The following is a 23,056-nucleotide window of genomic DNA, read 5'->3' on the forward strand; positions in this document are numbered from 1 at the left end:
GAAATTTGAGGATTTTTTAAAAGTTGTCAAAACAGCTTTTCTACAAATAAAATATCGACGTGTGTTCTTTTGAATAAACTGCTCTACCCACCTACCTCAAGTACGAGAAGGAGGTTACAAAGTAAATTTCTCAAGAATGGGGTGGACCTCCTGTTAGTTTCTCAGGGAGGAGACTCATGCTAGTTGATAGAGCTGATATATAACGATACAGGGTATGAATTTAAAAAAAATCGGTCAAGTCATTTTTGAGAAAATCGTGAAAAACATGGTTTTTTAGTAATTATCCGCCATTTTGCTAAAGAATATTACGGAGCTCCTGCAATTTTCCCAGAAATGAGACTCATGTCAGTTGATAGGGCTTATAAATAGCTATTTATGGTATAAATTTGAAGAAAATCGTTAGAGCCGTTTTCAAGAAAACCGTGAAAAACATTGTTTTTTAGTAATTATCCGCTATTTTTCGGCCATCTTGAATTAAAATTTATTGAATTTCTTATTGTCGGGTCCTCATGGTATAAGGACCTTAAGTTTAAAATTTCAAGTCAATCGGTAAATTAGGAAAAGAGTTATCGTGTTCACAGACATACACACATACACACACACAGACCAACACCCAAAAATCATGTTTTTGGACTCAGGGGACCTTGAAACGAACGTATAGAAAACTTGAAATTGGGGTACCTTTTTTTTTGGAAAGCAATACTTTCCTTACCTATGGTAGTAGGGCAAGGAAAGTAAAGAGTAGTTCAAGAAAAATAAATTAAAGTTGAAATAATTTCACTCTCCTCACAGAATTTTATTGTTAATTTGAATTGTGAATTTTCACCTTGATAACGGGAGTTAATACAAACACAACAAAACTAGCATTTTCTTGGTAAAACAATTTATTTATCACATTAACAGTCGTAACAAATCAACTATATAAATTAATTTATACATCTATTGTAACTAACAGTTTCTAAAATAGTCGAGCATAAGCTCTTATTTTGTAACATCATTCATTCGTTGCGAAGCATCAAGTTATAACAATCCATTATTGGATGTTGGAGCTATCAATAGGTTCGATAATGTATAGAATAGTGATCTCTAGTCTCTTATTCTAATTTATGATTGATAAAGGAAACTATTCTTTTTAATCCAATGATATTGTCTCATATTTCAAACAAGATCTCTTTTCAACTTGAACTAACCACTTCTTACCCCCAATGCTGTTACAAGATTATATTATAGTAGCATATATGCTTTCTAGTCTCAAAAAAATTATTCAGGCTTTTTTTAGCAGTTTTTGCGGTCATTGCATTTTGTCAAAAGTAATTTGTCATTATGAATCAGATCATAATTTATTTGAGATATCGAAAGGTCCATCCAGATCCAATTGAAAATATATCAGATGAGATCTGAGGAATCTAGTGAAACTATTAACATAGATTACGATGTAAATAAGATCATATTTTGGAACTCTGCATGCTCTGAGTTGATATGAGACATTTTGGTCGGTCTTTCTATCTCTAACATACAGCATAAATTTGAACTCAATGAAATTTTATAAAAATTTGTTGAAAAAAGTGAAAGCAATAATTTAATTCTAATCCAACGATTCAAAATAAATTTATAACATTATTGAGAAGAGATTATGAACAGTCTATTTTTGTCGGTCAATGCATTGGTTCAGAATATCCAATTACAGCTCTAATACTAATCCAATGTACACCCTCAATTTGGAGACATATCAATCTATAAATCAGTTTCGGTATCACAAAGAGTTCATACATCATCCATGATAAATTTGAATGTTCTGGCCCAATCAGTTTCTTAATTAACCGTATCATAAGATCACTATTTAATTGAAAGTAGAATTGTACAGTACGTTTCCCTTGATTTAAAATTCATAATAAAATATTATTATAAATTAACATGATATGAATTAGAAACATAAGCATTCTCCTCAATAATCCTGAAATATGATTTTGCCTTTTTAATTATTGTCCAAACAAAATTCTTCAGCCGTACTGTGTATCTCAATTATTCAACCTATGTATATTTTTCAAACTTAGTACATTGGTACCAAATCATGGAAAACTGCAAAATATCACACAATAAATTAATATTGGTCCCTGATTCTAATTTCAACAATTATTAAAGCGAATCAGATGAAAGGAAGATACTTATTTAATTTCATAATCAACGAATTCATGATTGTTGATTTTGATGTCATTAATCAGTGATATGAATATGATTGTGATCATATTATGGTTGATGAACACTTGAATGGGAGTGATGAAGGTATCCTAAAAGTAGTTGAACTGAACATTGATTAGGTCATCGTAAACCTTCACTTGTTTCAGGCAATTGTAGAGCTAGCAGCTGACGATGCAGTCTTTGCCTGCAGAAATGGTAGAATTCAATCTCGCGAGTGAAATTTCTCCTGACAATTTCCTTAACTTCCTCGCTGACTGGCGGCTTGAAAATATTCCTGTTTATTCCTTTGAATCGTTCCACCTCATCTGGAACAAAAAAAAATAGGTAATTAATAATAAATACAATTCTTGTTCATGATTTTGAATGTCTCTTCACCAATCTACTGTAGAATCTGTACATGTCCATCCCTTTCATTAGTAAAGTGATAACCCGGTACTTGGGAATATTGATCTCACATTGACTATGTATCAAAGAAACTTCAGGCATTGAGCGCTAAAATATTTTCATCTAAATAAATATCTCAGTTGATTGTCTGCTATCTATAAATCTCTAACTAGCGCCGCAGTGCAGGATGGTTTCTCACAGCTTGGCGTTGTTGTCATTTGAGATGGGTGTCTGGCTTGGAAGTGTTTCGGCCGCATTGCAGGATGACTGTTAACGGTTGCCGGAAGATCAACAGCTGGATTTTTTTCGTTATTTTTCGTGGTAGAGAAATTCTGATTGCAGATTCGTTCTCAGCGACCCCAAGTTTAGCCTGAAGGCTCAGAATGTTTACAATGTTTTTAAATAATTAAAAATCATCATGAAAAGTCATTAATATGGTAGTACACCAAGTTTCTGGAAACTTTTTACTGGTGACTGGAGTTTATAGGCAACACAAAAATAAAAATAATCGTGAGAAAGAAAACTGCTGATGAACGCGAATAAGACCGCCACTCCATTGTTCTATTGTCTCGGCTGCTTGGCTGAGCCTGGCTGGAGGGATCAAATAACCGACTGGATTGATCTTTCGTCTGTCCGCTAGGCGGAACTACGCCGACCATTGCTGGGTGGAAGATGTTACTGCGGCCGCTCGCATTCCCACAAACGCTGCTATTATTTGCTGTCTCAGCGCCTAGTCCGAGTCAGACAAGCATCCAGCCTGCACTGCGGATCTAGGTTAATAGAATCCATCATCAGATATCAACCGTTTAAGAACCTTGAAAGTTATCCCATTTGAAATACCTGATCAAAATTTACATTCGAATAACCTTCTTCAGCCAACAAATCTTTTATTAAACTCAAAAAATGTCTATACCTTGAAAATAATAGTACTTTTCAAAGATAACTTCCCACTTTCGATTTTTAGTTCCTGCTCATAACAATTTAAGATCACCAGCAATATACCAGATTCCCAGATATAATAATATTTATGGAAAGAGATCTCTACTTTACACACTACCTTCCCTCTTTAATAAATAACCTGCTAACAAAAGAGACTATTCGAAAAGAGATATAATGATGTTTATAATAAACAATAGCGACACAATTTCAATTCAGTAAATCCAAAAGGAAATAAATGAAACTAAAAGTAATACCGATCATTTTCCAGGCCTGCATCAAATCAAGCTTTATAGGTAAAAATTTAATTTTTTTCAATCTATACGGTATTCAAGAACTTGCTGGTTTTAAAGTATTTTTATTGTCAAATCATTGCCGCCAATCTGAACGACTAAATAATAGTTTACTTATTATGAAGAGCTTCCTTTTTCTTTCATCATTCATTCTCTTTCTTCTTTCCCATCCTCCAAGTTTCAATTTTATTTTGACAATTCAACTCATCTTATTTTCATGTCTGTAATTTTCTTCATTTCTTTGCTTTCTTAGCGATTTTATTTTGATTAACCGTTTACGTTTCGAAAATAATTTGAAATTAAGTACAATTCATTGTATCTGTTTAATATTATAGTTTGATTTATTTATTCATTGGCTATTGTAACACTAAAAAATCACTGAAAAAACTATAATTTGGAAGGCGTTGAAAGAATGAGTCCCCTTTCAGTGTTCTTCACACTTATTCCAAGATTGTAATAACAAAATTATTTTTGTTCTCCCTTGTCATAAACAATTGAGAACATTTTTATCAATATTATTCATATGATAATTTTGAAAAAGATAAACAGGCTTCGAACCCACTTCATCAATGCCAAAAGGTCTTTTGATCTTTCTACTAAACACACCGTAAGTCCAAACTATTGGTTTTTGAATAATATTTAGATTTTGCAGGAATAGTTTCAAATGTAAATGTAATTAGTTATTGATATGAAATGGTGTGAATGAAAACTGAAAATTTTATAAATTTATTACCTCTATAAACCTGCCTTGCTCCCTTGAAAAACCTCGGAATGTAGTGCTCAAGAACGGTCAAAGTCGAATTTAGATCCTCCAATACTCCAACTACTGCGTAATTTTCCTCAACAGCTCTCTTAGCTCTCTGCAAAGCTCCTTGGGTATTGAAAGGCCTGGAAAAAGATAAAAAATATTGATTAACTTAGTTCCTATTATAGTATGCCACTCCTATTAGCAATATAGAAACATAATTATTCCTATTTAGCAATCCTATTTCAAAAATCATCCAGTGGTCGAAAAAGTATATACACCGGAAAAGTGTGACCCAAGTAGATGTTATTCATCTACAGTTCGTGCAAACCAAAGCACGGGGCTTTATGGCCAAAGTTATTTCAATAGTTACCGTATGCTGATTCTATCAAAAATGCCTTCGTTCTCTTTTCCGCTCTTTCTCTCACACAATTAGCTTTCTGGATTCTGTGAAACCTGGCAGCACTGTAGTTCATAAGAGCAATGCTGCTATCTAGCTAGAACAAGCTGAACATTCAGTGATTTGGTAAAAATCAAGTTCCTTCTCAGTTTTTCCTTAGTACATTATCATGGAGGTGAAATCATGAACTAATTATGAACAATAAATTGTGGTGAGATATTTGAGAGTGAAGCTCATACAATGAAAATTATACGTAGACTTCATAGCAATAATTTTAAGTATAAATTGAAGCATGTTGTTTGTAGGTTCATCGGCTCTATTGATACAAATACTGTAATTGAAGACGTAAATGAATAAAGCGATCAAGCGACAAACGTTCTTGGATTGAAGTTTTTTTTAATTCCATCATTTCCATACAAAAAACTTAATATTTTTCATGTCCAACCAATAAACACCACTCTCTCAGCATCCATTTTACCTTTAGATATAGGCCTACTTTTAAATTTATTCATCACATCAAATAATTTGTATAGAGACCTATTGCTCTTCATCTGTAGGCTACCGGGCGTACTTCTCAAGAAGAAGTAGTGTAAAACCTGTAAGCTCTGCTTGCTTTGCGCGAATGACTAGTTTTAATTTATTCAGTACTTCAACCCAACTAGCTACGGAGTATAAAAATCTTAGAGATGACATCACTATCGTCCATTTTCAGCCGATTCAATGTAATTTATTCAAAATTGCACGTTGAGGAAAACAAATAATCTTGGTCCTAGCCCAAATCATATATGCACATTGACCAAATAATTCAGTTCCTCAATGGCTGACATTAAAATATATTGAAACTAGGCACTAATGAGAAATTAATTAGGCATAAAATGTGAATTTTGAGAAAAACTGACGTGCATGCATCACTGTGACCACAGAAGAAGAGTGATTGACGACGGTGATCACCGATTCCCTCGCGCAATGCACCCTCTATGTACTGGCATTCCCTATCTCCTTGCAGAACACACGTCTCGAAATCCTGCAAACCACAGTACACATCACATCCACTGCTGTTCAAAATTCAAATTCAATTTATTTCCCAATTTTGCAATACAGTGTAATTAATACAGATAAATCGAAACACAGCACATTCGAAATGCATCACAAAAGACAGTGTAATTAATACAGATAAATCGAAATACAGCACATTCGAAATGCATCACAAAAGACAAAGGGAGAATTTTTTCAAACGATGGAGGTCCTTGTAACAGCCTGAAGAATTGAATGTTTGTCACAGGATTATCTAATCTAAGAGCATGCGTGATGAACGCAACGATCATTGAAAATAGTTTATTATTTTGAATATTAAAACCCCCAAAAATTCACAAATTCAGAATCAAGGTACAGTAATTTCTGAATTCAGAAGACGAACTCTAACCACAGTGTATGCCTAATTTGAAACGCGCCTGAATTTTACAAAACATGACTTGTGCCGTATATGTGCAGTTTTAAAAGAAAATCTTGATCTTATTGGATCAAAAATGATTTTCCATTATTCGGGTTTCACTTGAAAGCTATCTGATGATCGGTTAATTTGTTGGAATTGTGAAGGAGGTATGGGTTTTATCCTGAGCATTGTATTGTGATCTTAATTGATGAATTGGTAATTCTAGTTGAAAGCCAGGGTCATATTGAACAACTCTCAATTACATGATAGCAGAAAATGGTTAAAAGCAAAAAATATATCTTTCTAAACCAATTTTCAACTTTATAGTTTCTCTTTCATTCAACTATCTGAATTTCTACTTGAAGAATCATCTTTATTTTCCAATAGAATATACAGTACTGGTTATAATTTTTCAGCTCACGAGTGAAAATTGAATTTTAACATTGAACTTAATGATTAACCTTTTTGAGCCACATTGGAGCAGTGGAAAGAATGTTTGGGATTTTGATCTATATTTATCATCCTTAGAACTTGGAAATATCAGAATCCAATGGAATTCTTTCCATTGAGTATTTTCAGCAACATTTTGAAGGTGTGTGGGTAAGTGTGTGGAATCCTTATCAGAATTGTGTAACATACCTTGAGTTCTAAAAATGTCGTTTTAAAAATAATATTTATATTATTAATTTTGATACTTTCAAGTCCACAAGTTTCAAATCTAAAAAACCTTTTTGGCAGATGCACTCACATTCAGCAATCCTTCAATCAATTAAACTGTGGATTTAGGATTGATTGGCAATAATCCGCAACAGTGAGAAACAATGACTTGGTAAATAATACAACTACAAGGTTGAGCTGCCTCATCAGGCATGGGTGCGTCTGAAAGTCTGAACCGTTTTAGAAAAGGAGAGAGGAAAGATGTCAAAAAATATGCATACATGGAGTCTGGCTGATGCGAAGTTAGCTAAGAGCAAACTATGGACCATATTATTGCTCCATTGACAAGGCATCACGGAGGGCTGCAAAAGTCTCATGTAGTAATCGACATTGCCATACTCTGTCTTATCAATTTGAAATTTCAAATATATATATATATATCAATTTCCATCAACTTATTCATACCTTTTTGAGCCACATTGGATCAGGCAATGGAATGTCAGGGAACACCTGCTTCCTTTCGACATAGTACCATGGAGCCCGAACGTAGTAGTACCAAGAAATCACTCGTTCCACAGGGTCTCTCACCATGTTCACATAAATCGGCTCTGGTAGATGGAACCTACAAAAAGTGGAAAATTAGTTGGAGTGACGATGCTATTAGGAGACAATATCAATCAAGATTAGTAAAAATTACTATATAATCATTAGATTTATAATGGGAATTATTTCAGTATTTTATGCATCATAGTCAGTACCGTAACTATATTTATTACTGTGTATTATTAAAATCCCCTTCTAGTTGCATGAATTTTGATTTATCAATGCTCAATTAATCTTCACTTGAATGATGGATGATATTCGTTTTATCATAAATTTTCAGCGGTGTCTTGTTTTATCATTCTATTTTATTGAGGGAAGATTTAATTAGAAATTGCAGTTGACCAACTGCTGGAATATTATACTGATACCTAATCAATTCAAATACCCAATGAAAGCTCTATATTAATAGAACTAAGGACTTCTGCTACTGCAAATATTGACCGGAGAACTGAATAGCACAATCTGTTTTTATTTTTTGAAATGTTTCACTCGACGAATTTCTCTCTGCTATAATTAGTTCGTAGTTCTATTTATATAGGTAGTTTTAATTGAATATTCGAATTTTATTATTATAATTCAATATTTTGACAATAGATCTTTAGACTGATAGACTTTGTGAATGTCTCAATTGGTCAATAGTTTATAACGATATAGTGAGTGCCTTATTCTTATAAATCCTTAAAATTACAGAAGTACTGTATTATGAAGAGTATAGAACTATCAGTGAAATGAAATGCTAATGTTAAGGCTGTGCAAAGGCTAAAAATAAACTTTCTACTCGTGATATTTTTCAAAGTTTCTCGATTTGTATATCATCAAGCTATCAAAATGAAAAAGTTTTCTCAGGAAAGATTATTTATACAGTATAGTACTCACTGTGTGAAATTTATGAAGCATATGTGCTTTACAAAGACCGACGGTGTTGGATAGCTGTTGATCATAGCAGCAAGCTCAAGCTGAAAAAGATTCCAATATTTAGACAATGTACCATAACATATTATACTACTCCAACAATAATATAGGTACAACTATCAACCACTACTTCACTTTGCATGATGTCATAGTGTAATGCTAAGTGAAAGTATGCATTATCATACTGATTTCTTGTGGTTTTCCCCAAAGATTTGATGGATCGAATGCATTGAGGTTTTATATGTAATCTATGTGGGAATCACAATAATAGTTCAATCTTTATGAACCAGCAGTATTCTTTGAACCTTCTCATGGCAATGTGATTTATCATATAATACATATTTTTGACTTCAGTTCTACATAAAAAAGCAGAATTATTTCCGAAAAAGGTTCTTCTAAATATAAGGCATTATAATGAGTAACGCATAAATAATTATTTCCTTCTGTCATACCTGTTCAGCTGGAGCCAAGCGAACGGTCTCCACACGCTGTATGTGATCTCTATTGAAGGCGAATCCATTATGCTGGCCTAGAGTTCGCAAAAGCTCCATGAATGTCTGACTTCCCACTTTTGGAACTCGATTGAAGAAAATCATCTCTTTGCGTGCAAATCTTGTATTGTTCAAAGCCTTCGCATCAAGATTGCTTATCTAAAAACAGAAAATATTTTACAGCACCTGTTTTGAAAAATGAAAATTTTTTAGCATGATGTAATTGAATTAATCTAGGAAGTATTTTTGTGGTGTATTTTTCTGAGCTACTCAAAAGTCTGGAATGAATTCAACTAGTAACCTTTATGTTCTTTGAATAATATGCCGTAGCGGGGGGCTACTTTGTGACTGCTGGGGTGACTTTGTACGCAGTTTTCTTGTTTTAAATGCTACCGCCATAATACTTTATACTATTGGTTTACCAACCTACCAATGCTAATCTACATATTCCAAACTAGAAATAGAGTCAACCAGCTGATCTGTAGCTAACACATTTTTGATCCAAAAGGCTCTTAAAAAAACTGGGATTGAGATTAATTTTGAAAACCTTGAAAAGTAAGGATAATTAATTGAAAGGACTCAATATTAACTACTTGAAAGGTATGTATAATAAATCTCTATTATGTTCTCAACAATTTATACTCTTTTAATGATTGATAAAATTTATTTTTGAATAGATATTTATTGTTTTGTTTTTTTGAAAATGGGAAATTGATGGGGCGACTTTTTGACAGAAAACTCTCTAACAGTTCAGTCTTTAAAACATTTTAAAAGTATTCAATCAAAATGAAACAGCACATTAAATATTCTTTATTCATTTATACAATAATAATAAATATACCCTAATTTTTTCATTAAAAACTCTGTTCTTTTATGAACTATCCTCATATGTTTCATTGAAAACTCTGCTTTCCTAAAAACTATCCACATAATGTTTTTATTAAAAACTATAAATATATTGTTAAATATATGTATTTTGTATTTTGTAAAATGTTTTTTTTTGTATTTTTCCAGATACAGAATTTATTGGAATACATTGTTGGTTGAGATGAAGCAGCATAATGGAAGGGTTTGGGGGGGAACAATATTCTGGGGTATCTGGTTTTTGTTTCTACACAAACATCCACTAATGATGAAGGACCACCAAAATGTTTGTTTCAAGCAGTAAAATGCATACCGTACTTTTAATGAAACATTTAAAACCATTTTGAAAAATATAATCCTTCATAACAGCAATTATACTAACAGAGATCAGTTTACTAGAGATTGATCATATTATAACAACTAAAACTAGTACATCATATAGAATTTTTCCATTAAATTTGTTGTTTTGACACTATAAAATAATCGTTCTCTTGCAATATATTCCATTTATACCGTATCTCATTTATTGCCATATGATATCACTCATAATCGAATAAGCGCTAGGTAAATAAATAAATAAATAAATGAGTTTATTTCCACATAATTCAAACAATACAAAATACAAGTTCAAAATACAAAATACAAATTAAATCTCTACATAATAACTTAGACCATACTATTTCAAAAAATATATAGAAACTACAAAATTATAAGTAATAATAAAACATAGTAAGACAATTTGTAATAACATAATATACCATCCTGGTTATGTGGAATAGGCTGCTCCTGAGGTTGTTTTTAAAAAACCTGTATTGGGGCAGCCATACATTATTATTTTTTACATTTTTTGGAAGTAAAAAAAAAGGTCCGATAATAGGTAATGATGACATCCCTAAGGATATCTTTCAAATCAACTGATGAGATACCTGTATTAATTATTATAATAATTGTTTTCTTGCTGACAAAACGTATATTATCTAGGCGCGGATCCAGGACCCTGTCCTGGGGGGGGGGCGATTGGAGTGGTCGTTCAGGGGGTACACCCCCTCGTTCGACTCCCCCACCAGGAAAATTGTAGAAGTTTTTAATCGAAAACAGCATTTGAGAGTTTTATTTGTTGATATTAATTTTAGATATTGATACAACGAGCATTGTTGTTAGGAGTACCAGGGATTCTATATGAGATTGAGCACTAGCCTACCTGGTCTGAAATTGTATTGTAAGAGCACAAAATTACACCCCGAGGGATTTTGAATTATACATTCAAATGGTAACAATCGGAAGATATTGTTGATCAAAAACTTGAATTCACTCAAATTAATCAAAATTGATTTTTTCTTTAAATTTTACTTTTTTTGAAACATTGTTACGGTACTCAGTACTCATTGAAGATAGAAGGATCCGAATGAACTCATTTTATTAGGAATTTCATAATCTAAATAAGAGACAGGAGTAAATTCCTTTATCCGATTACAGGATTTGGAAGAAACATGAAAACTGGAAAATGAACCGAAGATACGAGGTTTTAGGGCCACTCTGTATCTAGCACAAGGAAATTTTGCATGAAAAAAATAGTTCTGGCCTGCTCTTATGTAGGCCCTATCCAAACAATATATTGAAGAATTAGAACTACAATATAAAATGTAATCACTCCCCCTTTTTCATGTCTTTATTGACTGGACTATAGTAGGCTAACTCTATTTTTTCAAACACCATTTGGAAAGTGGTGGGGGGGGGGTGATGTTGAGGATCGTCAACCCCCCTGGATCCACGCCTGATATTATCGTAGTACCTGTTATCATGGTGTCAGTGCACATATTATTGTGACATGTATTTAATCGACTTTTATTGTATTTTATTACACCCAACTACTGTCGTTGTTTCAAAAAAAAAAAAACGTATGATAGCTTTATATGAGAAACATTTTCATGTGGGAAAAATTGAATTACAATCAGGCTGCTACCGTAGTTTTAAAAAGTTCTGTTTTCAAAATAATAAAAATAAGGCTATAAATATTTTTGGATATGAAAGATTAACGTTTGGTGGATGATAGGTCTACACATTATATTAAAACGAAAAGTGAGAGTTGTGTCTCGCAAAAGGTCAAGAGCAAGAGCATTCTGTAAAGCGTTGATAATGTCGAAGACAAGTCCATCAGGAGAAAGAAAGTGAGGATCTTTTGAAATAATCTACATAGCAGACGCGGAGACAAATGAAAGTTAGTGGCTTCAGCATGAGCAGATGCAATGAGTGTTGTGAGATAGCCTACTATTAAAAAATCTGGTGTGGTACACTCACACAACTTTCCTTGCTCATTGATCTATAAGCCTCATTCTTAAAAGAGGATAATTTCGGGGAATAACATTATGCCGATTGGCGGCTAAATAATTAAAACTATGATTATACTATTGTTATTGTTTTCAGAGTACATTTTCCTTTGTTTGAATTATGAAATTTGAGGATTTTTCAAAAGTTGTCAAAACAGCTGTTCTACAAATAAAATATCGACATTGTGTTCTTTTGAATAAACTACTCTACCTACCTACCTCACGCACGAAAAGGAGGTTACAAAGTAAACTTCTCTGGGATGGGGTGGACCCCCTGTTAGTTTCCCAGGGAGGAGTACAGGGTATGAATTTGAAGAAAACCGTGAAAAATATGGTTTTTTAGCCATTATCCGCCATTTTGAATTGAATTTTATTGAATTTCTTATTGTCGGATCCTCATGGTATAAGGACCTTAAGTTTAAAATTTCAAGTCAATCGGTTAATTAGGAATGGAGTTATCGTGTTCACAGACACACACACACACACACCAACACACACACAGACCAACACCTAAAAATCATATTTTGGACTCAGGGGACCTTGAAACGTATAGAAAACATGAAATTAGGGTACCTTAAATTTTTTGGAAAGTAATACTTTCCTTACCTATGGTAACAGGGCAAGGAAAGTAATGAAACGTATAGAAAACATGAAATTAGGGTACCTTAAATTTTTTTGGAAAGCAATACCGGTACTTTCCTTACCTATGGTAATAGGGCAAGGAAAGTAAAAATTGTAGTTGGCAATTTTATTTCAAGGGTCATCAGTCTGGTTGGCTTACTACAGAAAGAAAAGCAGCTATTAATGGCTCAAAATGTTTATGAAGAAGCCATTCTTGCAAAGCTTATTGCACTCCTAAAGTTTTAAGCATATGCATGTACAGTATATATGTAGGTGCTAGGGCCTTTGCGTCCAACACTTTTTCTACTAAGCTTAGAGAATGAAGGGTTGTAATAGGGAGGCTCTTCGTCGGTAGAAAGTGTCTCCAACAGGTGGTTGGACATTGTTTTCCAACTCAAAGGCGTCGATTACGTAGAATTAGCAATTCTGTTGCAGACCCGTATATTGACATATTCACCTATATTATAAACAGAGTGTCCTACGAAAGGTGTAACAGCCGATGACCATAGATTCTACTAAATATTATATCGACTTTAGTTCTCGAGATATAGATTTTTCGATAGTTTCGAAAAACGTCAATAACTGGAAAACTATCAGTCAAATCCAATTCTAAGGATATGGTTGGAAAGAGAAAGAAATTTTCAATGTGAATCATATAATTTTTCATAGATGTTATTAAACTTCTTATGAACGCTCAAACTGTTTGAAATTTGGCTTTGAACTCGACGAATGAAGCCTACTTTTTTAAAATTGAGCGCTCATAAAAAGTTCAAATCGTCAAACATAGGATCAAATTATATGAATCTTACTGGAAATTTCTTTCTCTTTTCAACCATATCAAGAATTTACCATCCTTAGAATTGGATTCCGACTGATAGTTTTCTAGTTATTGACGTTTTCCAAAAATATAGAAAAACCTACATATTTCGAAAACAAAGGTGGATATAAGAAAATTCTACTGGACATTTTTTGTTGCAAATTTCATGTAAAATCTATGGTCTTCGGCTGTTACACCTTTCGTGGGACATTCTGTATAAATATGACTAATAATAAAGTATTCTGATAGGGCTACTTGAATCGTTTAATATAGAAATAATAACGTAGTACTCTTTTTCAAATAACATTCTAATAAAAACACTTGAATAAATATAAATATTTATTCCAAATACTTTATATCTTTATTCAAGTTATTCCGATGTTAACGTTATATTTGAGTGGCTATTTGGTTGGAGTAAGTGATAACGCGCCGGTCTAATAATCAAGAGAATCCGAGTTCGAATTTCGACCGGGGCCAAAAGTTTTTGACCACAGCACAATCACATAGATACGGCCACCCCGTCTTTCGGAGGAGACGATAAGCCGTTCCCGTCTACCTAAAAAGTAGTCGTCATCTATTATCATCATCCCTCTCAATCATTACCCACGCACAAGCCTAAGAGCTTATGTGGGCTTCACCCTTAAAAAAATATTATTTTCACTAGGTTTGTATCTTGTTAAAGTAGGCTAGTTACTTCCATTGCAGCCCTCAAAATGGATAGTTCAGAATCAAGATCTGATGGTGTTTTGATGATGAAGGTAGAAACCCCAGAGAGTTAGTTGCAAATGCCCTCTTTTTTGACCCATGTTCGCGAAGGCCAGGTCACCGCTTAAGATTTCTATCTAAATTTGGGAAAGGAACAGTTTTGTCTTTAAGCCTGTTGTTGCTTTCCCAATCATTCATATTTGAGAATGATATTGTAACCGATGTATCAATATATATATATATATATATATATATATATATATATATATATTATATATATATATATATATGCATTCATAGGCCAAAATTAGAAAAAAACATAGTTTTTCAAATACTAATAGAATTTAGAACGTTCTGGAGCCACTGACACGCGTCTTCTCCAGCATCATGGAGGGCTGTCAGCCCTCCATGATAGGAGTGTTGTGGACACTCAGATATTAGGTGGTTCATTGATTGAATTTGTCCACATTGTTCTTCTTCTCCAACCTTCTGAGATCTGGAGGCATGATGTTACTAAGCACAGGCAACCACTCAGTCTCTGTTGGTCTCAATGTCCCACTAATTTTCCTCATAGTTTCATTGAAAACTGTATCAATTTCCTCAACATGTCTGCTGTGAGCCCAGACAGAAGAGCAGTACTCCCCTGTACTGTACAGAAGTACATCAATGTATGAATAAATAATAATAATGATGCATGCACCATGGAAGACGTCAACGATTAGCCATTTAGTACATCCTACAGGAGTGAACTGTATATTCTTTATGTATTTAATTTATTTTCTTCGTTGTTCTATTTATTACTATAAAGATGTCAAGGAGGAAGAATATAGCTTAAGTTGATTCTTTATGAACTAAGTTAAGTTACTTGAATTATTTGTAATTCGCTGTGTATGACGGTTATGAGATTATTATATGTATGAGATTATCAACCGAGGGTTCAAGCTTTAAGCAGAGCTCATCTATAGATGGTTAAGTCAGAAGAAAAGTATCGGCTGTCCTCACGCCCGCTACAATTTCAACCTTTTTCTCTTGATTGGAACATATCTATAGAAGAGCTTGTGTGATTTTGGCATTCTCCCCTATATTAGTATAATGCCATTTATTGGTTCATAAATCATTGTATTGTGACCGATGACGAGAAACAACTGTCTTTCTCTGGAAAACACAAAAATTAATAATAATACAGGAAGCTATCAACTAGAATTATAATAAATTTCTGAATGATTTGAAATAATTATTGATTTCTATATGATTATAATAATAATTGATATCCGTATAAGTTATCTGAAATGTTGTATTGATACTTACTTCTCCACTTTCCTTCAGTTGACGCATCATTGCGCTGACAGCTGACATCGCACTTCCTCCTGAAATCAAAACAATTTTCATGTCATCAAATGAATTTTGATTAACTCCAAAACGTAAAAATTTTATCTTTTCAAGCATTGATGAACATTTTTAATTATTCTTCTCATCTTCTATGAAACAGAAAAACCTATTGATGTGTCATTGAACACATTTGTATCCACTGATCAATTCCAAAGTTGATGAAGAAAAATGATGACTGTTCTTTTATGGAAAAATTTCTATTTGTGGATGTAGCAGCAACAAACAGATTAATCATAACATATAGACACTCAGGACTGTCTCGATATAGCTTCTCTAATCAGAATATCAATTATTGTCTTGTCCCTCTAGTGAGCTTATTTCTTGATATTAATAAAAAGTATAAAAACAATTAGGCTACACGTGATCTCAGACTTCTCATTATTTGTTGAAAAGAAGAAGATGTGTTACAATGTGTGACAATTTCAAGATTTTTTAATCATTTTAATTGGCCTATGAATTATTCCAAATTCATCTGTGATGACTTTTACTAAAGAGATCAAATGGAATAATTTTTCCATCTTTCATCATTTGACTTCACAATCGATTATATAAATCACATTATTTGCTGAGATCATCCCTTTGTCTAGCGTACTGTCGATTTCCCTTATCATTGGATAAGCTTCATTTTTCACTGCATAAATTAAGATTTATATGGAACAAAATTCGAAACTTGAACCCAGTCTCAAATTAGGCCTGAAATTTGGACTTGAAAAACTTACAATTATTTCTATGTCGGAGAAGCGAATTCTCATTCCAGCAATAGTCATGAGTCTTTGTAGGGCTGTTTTGAGCATAACTCCAGTCAATTCATGATGAAGAGGTGAAAGAAAAACGCTCTTCTTTATGAATAGTGATTTAGAGGAACGGACGCTTTACCGTTAGGCCTGCTATTGACCAGGGCAAAGATGACGAGACGTTAACAAAGCCGTAACGAGACACTTCTTCCAACGATCTGTACATCACGCTTCTCGAGCATCCAGCGTGGATCACGCAGAACGACTCCGGCGTCTTTTGTCTACGAATAATCATGATCACCGATTGGGTGGTTGACACAGACACAGTCTTCCGTGATTCCGTTTGAGAGATGCTACACACGAGCAAATTCAATCGTGCTCTTCATACAATTTGCTCATCATCACAAAATCTGAGGTAAACTGGTTTAACACAGATCAACTTGTTTCCCACTTTTCATTAGATGGGGTTCAAGCCTATACCCAACTTTCATGTCACCTCTGCTTGAGTGGAAGTCTTGAAATTCATTCGTTCTCAATAATACATTATTATGCTGAGAAAATGTGAAAGGAAGTGAGCTTGAAAATAATTTTTTAAGTTAATAGTGGAATAACCTACACAATATGAAACGGATGAGTTATTTTAATGGATCGTTCTGTTAGTCGATCGTATTCCGACAGGTTACATCTATGACATTAACATAGGAATTGGTAAAGTTAAAGTGACCTCAGTTCTCTACAACTGCTTCAACAGAGTATCCATCCCATCTGGGTAAAGTAGGCGAGTGCAGAACAGTACGGTATCTGTGGATATTGATAATGAGATGAAGCAATACTCGTTGCCAAGTTGAGTGAATGGTTCCTACTTCTATAAAATTAATTTTCAGTGTATTGTGCTCATAGTTGTCCGGTTGATTCCATTAATTTTAAAGTTCATAAGCGTGGCACTGATTCAATTAACGGATTGATATTAAAATACACATTTATAACTAATTTGGTATGCTACTGTAATAAGACTTTTCACCACGAAAACATTCAATGAATACAACATTCAAAAACCCCCACTCAGAAGGAAGGATACTATCCATCAGGGACGATCCCTAAGTTTATATTTATTTCAAGGGTTAATACCCTTATACGAGAGTCATTTTCGATCACATTATCAAAAGATACAGACAAGTGGTTGGGAGCTGATTTTCACAGAGCTGAATGTCTTGTCATCCCCACCAAACGCCCTGTGATCAACCGCATCGGTCAAATCATCAAAAGTTGTCGAGTTATAGAACCCGAAACAATACATGGGCGTCTCGGTCAAGTTTCCCCCCTCCCCAGTGCTAGTTGCATAGTGTTAATCGTTATTGCAAGCGAAAGGAAATAGTTAATCATAAATCTAACGAAGAATCAAGTTTACGCAGGAAAAGATATGAGTGATGATATTGTGTGTGAATGATGTCGGAAAGTTGAAGACGTGAGTTGGAATAACTTCCAGAATCTAAGTGATCCATGAAAACTCGACCTGCTGGTGCAATCAAACGGCTTCTCCAGCAATTCAAATGTGATAATTTCGATCACTCACCACACAAACCTGACTTGGTAACTTATACTTTTTCCCCAAACTTAAGACATGACTTCGAGGGCAGAGCTTCTAAACTAACGTGGAGCTCCAAATCAACGTCATTCCCCATTTGCCGGCATTTGGCGCATTTAGTACTTATTTGGCGGAAGCATTTTATGAAGAGTGTTCTGGTAGGCTGGTCCATTGGTATGACAAATGCCTCGACTTTCATGGTAATTGTGTTGAAGCATATTCAAGGGGTAACTTTTAGTGAGGAAATTATTATTTTTTATACATTCGTCTTGACCATTCATGTCCAATCTGAGGTTGAAAAATGACCCTCGTATTTTTCCACATAATATTATGTAAAATGTAATAATTCAAATTGAGATGCTGAAATATTATCAGTGTTAACAATAAGAAATAATCAATAATTTATCACTCCGATTCCTTTGCTCTCTAGAACCGTTGTGATAATCGTAAAAGCGGTCAGTCTTGCTGAACAACATTTTTAACGGCCTATTTTCATGTGAAAGAAGTCACAGACTACACTTCATCGTGATCTGTTCATTCATTTGTGAGAAGAATGAATGTCCTTGTCACCTCATTGTGTATCTTACTGGTTCATCACCTGCACGATTGTACTGAATTTCGCTTTCATTTATTTGATATCGAGTCATCAACAATGGTGATTTCAAATAGTGTATCAAACGCGGAAGCATTGCTACAGTTAACAGTAATAACGTTTTCTTACCCCTTTTAGAAGAGCGCACACACAGTTAGACCCGAATTTTAAGCGTGACTGATGTTTTTATATCAAAATAAATAATAATGTGAGCTTCAAAAGAAAGATAGTTCTGAAGTATAGGAATTTTCACTACAGTAGGCCTATTGCTTGTTTGAAGAAAGTGCTCTATTTAAGTATTTATCAGAAAAGTAATATAATTATGTTCAAATTATTAATGAAGATCAATAGACAATTTCAATTGTTATCTTGAAGCCTGATGAATATCAGTATATCAATGATGAATTGAGAAGTGAAAAATGAGAGAGTTTTCAAATGAACTTCGAACAAATGTAGGTACTGGTAAAATATTTTATTAATAATCATGATCTGAAAATTTCTATTTTTTAAAGTTTGGAAGATTAGACTACAATTATAAACTACTGTAGTGCTCTTCCTCCTGTAACTGTAACTGAGTTAGGTTTGTTTGATAGCCTACCTGTTAATGTCTTAGCTAACATAGACCCATTTACTATAAACATATTATAAAAAGCAGTAAAAATTAAAGAAAAACGAAAAATGTTCATTGCATGGAGAAGCTGCTTATTTTTTAAATCACTCCTCTGCGAATGGAACGACAAAGTTGACATTTAGCAGGAGGAGCTCTCTTTTATATTGAACAGAGTCCTAGAAAGTTCCGTAGCTTTCTAAGATCTCGTATAGCACAAACACTTGGAAGGCGAAGGACTTTGGTCAAGGGTCATTCGTTTCGTTTGACTGGACCAATCCATTGAAACGGCACTTGTCAAACGGGAGAAATTTTTACGCTAATCCTTCAAGTCACAAAGCACGGTTGTATTGGAGGGATACACAAGTCGATGGTAAAGGATTAGAAGTTGAATTTTAAAATGATATCTTAGAATTGAGTCTCATGATAACTGCATTGCAGCATTGCATAACAAATGATTCCATTCGTAAGGTGTTAATAAGAATTAAACTCCCCACAACAATGCAACATTCTTGAGTTATATAGAGTTAATTAGTACAATGATCCGAAAGAAGCTCATTTGAGATTCAGTCCTCAGGTACGGTAGCAGAAATTACGAAATAAGGTAACAGATAGATAGATAGATAGATAGATAGATAGATAGATAGATAAATGACTTTTATTTACACTTTACAATAAAAGTGATGTGGGCGAAAGATGTGTGTGTGTGTGATAGCAGAGAATGAATGTGAGTGGATAGGCCTACTACTTGATAGTCATAACCATTAAGAATGATTTTGAACAACTTTATGTTTGATTTGGAATGGAGCATTCTTTTATAAGAACTTATATATTGTTGACTTTACTTTTATATAGAACTTGATATGTAGGTGATTTATGTAGGGGTTCCAATGCCTACACATAGCGCATATCAATCCATATTTGCTTAGCTAATGGAAGGAAATTGACAGCATCTCTTGTAAGTTGATGTTGTTAGAATAGAAGTTCAAGTGCCATCTAACTCCAAGTCTCAACATAGTTTCTGTGCCTCAGCAGATGTTGGTACGAGCCTTCCACAATCTACGAATAGTATAAAAAGTATGGGCTCAATTATAGTAATATTAAGCAAAGTGAAATATACAATATTAAGTGTTATCTTCTGGTTGCATACAAACTGAACATATTTTCTAAAATTGAAATTGCTTGTTGATAATCATTGATAACATCAACCAATATTGAAAGAAGCTTATCGGGGATAGCTTCCAAAATAAATACTAGCACTGGCACGAATAAATTTCGAGTAAGCAATAAGCCACAGTTCTCATCAAAGGAAGTATCGATTTTGCATTCATTTTGGATGTTTTAAGTTTACACACATATTTGACCTGACACACAAGAGATCCGCTATTAATAGCTTTGTGCACGTCACACGCTTATTTGATATAGCGAGAGCGCCGATGTAACTCGGACCGGCTGACCCCTGGACACATATTGGACTCAGATGGTTACCTACTTGCCATATGAAAGGAAGAGTGGAAAGTCCACAAAAAGTAGTGTCTTCCGAGATGAAGCGCCCGACTTTATGCAACTGGTTCTGCTTCTCTAAAAGAGGAAGAAACTGGTCGGCCATAAACTGATGAAAGTCTCAAACTCTCAATCCATGAAATCAGATTATGCTTTGGTACTTAGCAGGATTATTGCATGTGGAGAGGAGAATGCAACACGTGAAATGGGACATTGCATAATGGTAAGTATTAGAAAAGTATATGAGTAGCTTCTATTATGCAAAATTTAAGCTCAAACCCAGTATTCAAAATTGAGAAAAATTCCTGAATGTTTCATGAAGATTATCACGTTTTAGCAATTGACCTCTGAAGTGGTTCAGTGTATAATAATCGGCTTTCCGAAATAAGTAAATGATAATCTGAATGTTGAAATAACTTAATAATTTACTCACAAGACACCACGAAACCGTGAAAATGCAATGTTTTTCATTTCAGTGAATATCACTGTTCTTGATAAATATTCTGTCTTCATCTAGCTCACTTTTCCAAGCCTGTTCCTAGTTTATTAGGAACATTATCAGATATACCAAGAATATTTCACGTTCTATGTAATAAACAGTAGGTGTATTGTTCGGAATCGATAATTTATAGAAAAACTTCTATATTTTGATTGTTAGATCTGAGAAATGTCCTGAGCCATTTCACTGGAAACAGATTTGGAAGGCTGAATTACCTTAACAAAGGAGACTACCGCTAGCGGTGGAAATCACTTTGCATTATTTCCACTGGACACAATTGCAAAGTACAGAGTGCAGTATGATAATATTTCACAAGAAAGTAGCGACAAATAATGGATAACTGTGAGTGCCTTGTAACGGTGCTCACTGGTCACAGTATTTCATCTCTGCCAATGTCAATGAAGACGTTTGCTAGATTTTTTCCTTTGTCAGGAAGGGTTTATCACACCTGTCAATCTACTTATGTTAAGTTTTAGAGGCCGAAACATGAATCTATCAGGAATTGTTCACTTGTTTCAAAATGATAATACTGTAATATTGAACGTCTTCTCGTGGTCTTCTCTTCTTAGTGTAAATGCGCAAGTCATGATTTTTATACATCATTCCTGCCTGGCAAACACAAAACTTCTATTCTAGGTACTTTACATTGGAGGACACTTTGAGCATTTTTCTCCAATTCTATCTTATTTATTCATAATATATCATCTATAATAATAATAAAGGAGAGAATCGGCTTATACACGTACGAGATAGGAATGACGCATCATTACGTCTGAACTACTGGTCTGATTAACTTGAAAATTTTCATATAGATTTTTAATTTACCGAGGATGGTTATAGGTCTATTTTAAATTCTTACAGATTTCAGTAGGTCAAGTTTTCAATTAGACCCTTGCGGAGCACAGGTTACTTGCTAGTCCCTCATAATTGACATGAATGCTTCCTACTCAACCAAATTTGACAATTTTGAGTTAATCTCACTTTAACTGATAATAAAGGTTTAGAATGGATCATATTGAAATTCGAAAACAATGCCCAAATATAAAGAAAAACTTAGAACTTTTGCGTGATTAATCTTTCATAGTTTGCAACAGAGTATATTTTTATATCAACTCACCAAGAAATCATTTTCAGAGATGGAGAAAATCATGCCAATTAGTATTCTTTGCATTTTGGAAGAGGAGAGCTGTTATTAGGCTGCTGTGTTGAACCATGGAAAGTAACTATGTATCTTTGAATACTAATTACTAGTTCTTAGTTTGTTAAACAGTTCTAGTTTTTGTGGCATAGCATTCAATTTATTGAGTGTCAATTTCACAGTCAATTAGTTCAGTTTGTTGAATTGGCTGCTGTCTGTTTTCTCCTCTAGGCAACCCAAGCACGTTTTCCACAACTAGGTCAACTTGAAATCCTGCTCTGACACTTTTTCTGCATTGTCAACAAAGTCATTGATTTGGAGCCATGACTTCATCAACGTATCCTAAAAATAAAATCTGAGCAAGGCAATTGCCTATCGGTACTAAAAATTTAGCATTTCCAACTGTCCAGTACCGTATTGCCTGAAAATTAAATGAAAAAACTGAATTCATAGTACATTACATGCCTCAGGCACTCGTTCTTCTCTAAACATCTTGAAATCAATGATGAAAAATACGCTCTGGATGTCTGTTCATATTAAATCGTTTTGGGGGAGTACCAGTTTTATAAAAACTATATGAAGAAAGGTGGCACATATATCAGATTTCGCATACATTGATAATC

At 33.9% G+C, this 23,056-nt stretch overlaps 1 protein-coding gene and 1 long non-coding RNA gene across 2 annotated transcripts in view; one reads left to right on the forward strand and one right to left on the reverse strand.

The window, feature by feature from the left end:
* LOC120351306 overlaps positions 1-23,056 on the forward strand; it is a 198,948-nt gene that overhangs the window by 155,598 nt on the left and 20,294 nt on the right. The window lies entirely within an intron of this gene.
* LOC111046240 (heparan sulfate 2-O-sulfotransferase pipe) overlaps positions 867-23,056 on the reverse strand; it is a 116,610-nt gene continuing 94,420 nt past the window's right edge. The window contains exons 3-9 of the mRNA XM_022331742.2: positions 15,695-15,753; positions 9,014-9,211; positions 8,526-8,605; positions 7,512-7,668; positions 5,857-5,981; positions 4,546-4,700; positions 867-2,504 (exon numbers count right to left, since the gene is read on the reverse strand). Of these exons, the coding sequence (XP_022187434.1) occupies positions 2,320-2,504; positions 4,546-4,700; positions 5,857-5,981; positions 7,512-7,668; positions 8,526-8,605; positions 9,014-9,211; positions 15,695-15,753 (959 nt within the window). The 3' untranslated portion in view covers positions 867-2,319. The remainder of the gene's footprint in view (positions 2,505-4,545; positions 4,701-5,856; positions 5,982-7,511; positions 7,669-8,525; positions 8,606-9,013; positions 9,212-15,694; positions 15,754-23,056) is intronic.

The sequence above is a fragment of the Nilaparvata lugens genome, chromosome 5, assembly GCF_014356525.2.
Source record: "Nilaparvata lugens isolate BPH chromosome 5, ASM1435652v1, whole genome shotgun sequence".
NCBI classification, from domain to species: domain Eukaryota; kingdom Metazoa; phylum Arthropoda; class Insecta; order Hemiptera; family Delphacidae; genus Nilaparvata; species Nilaparvata lugens.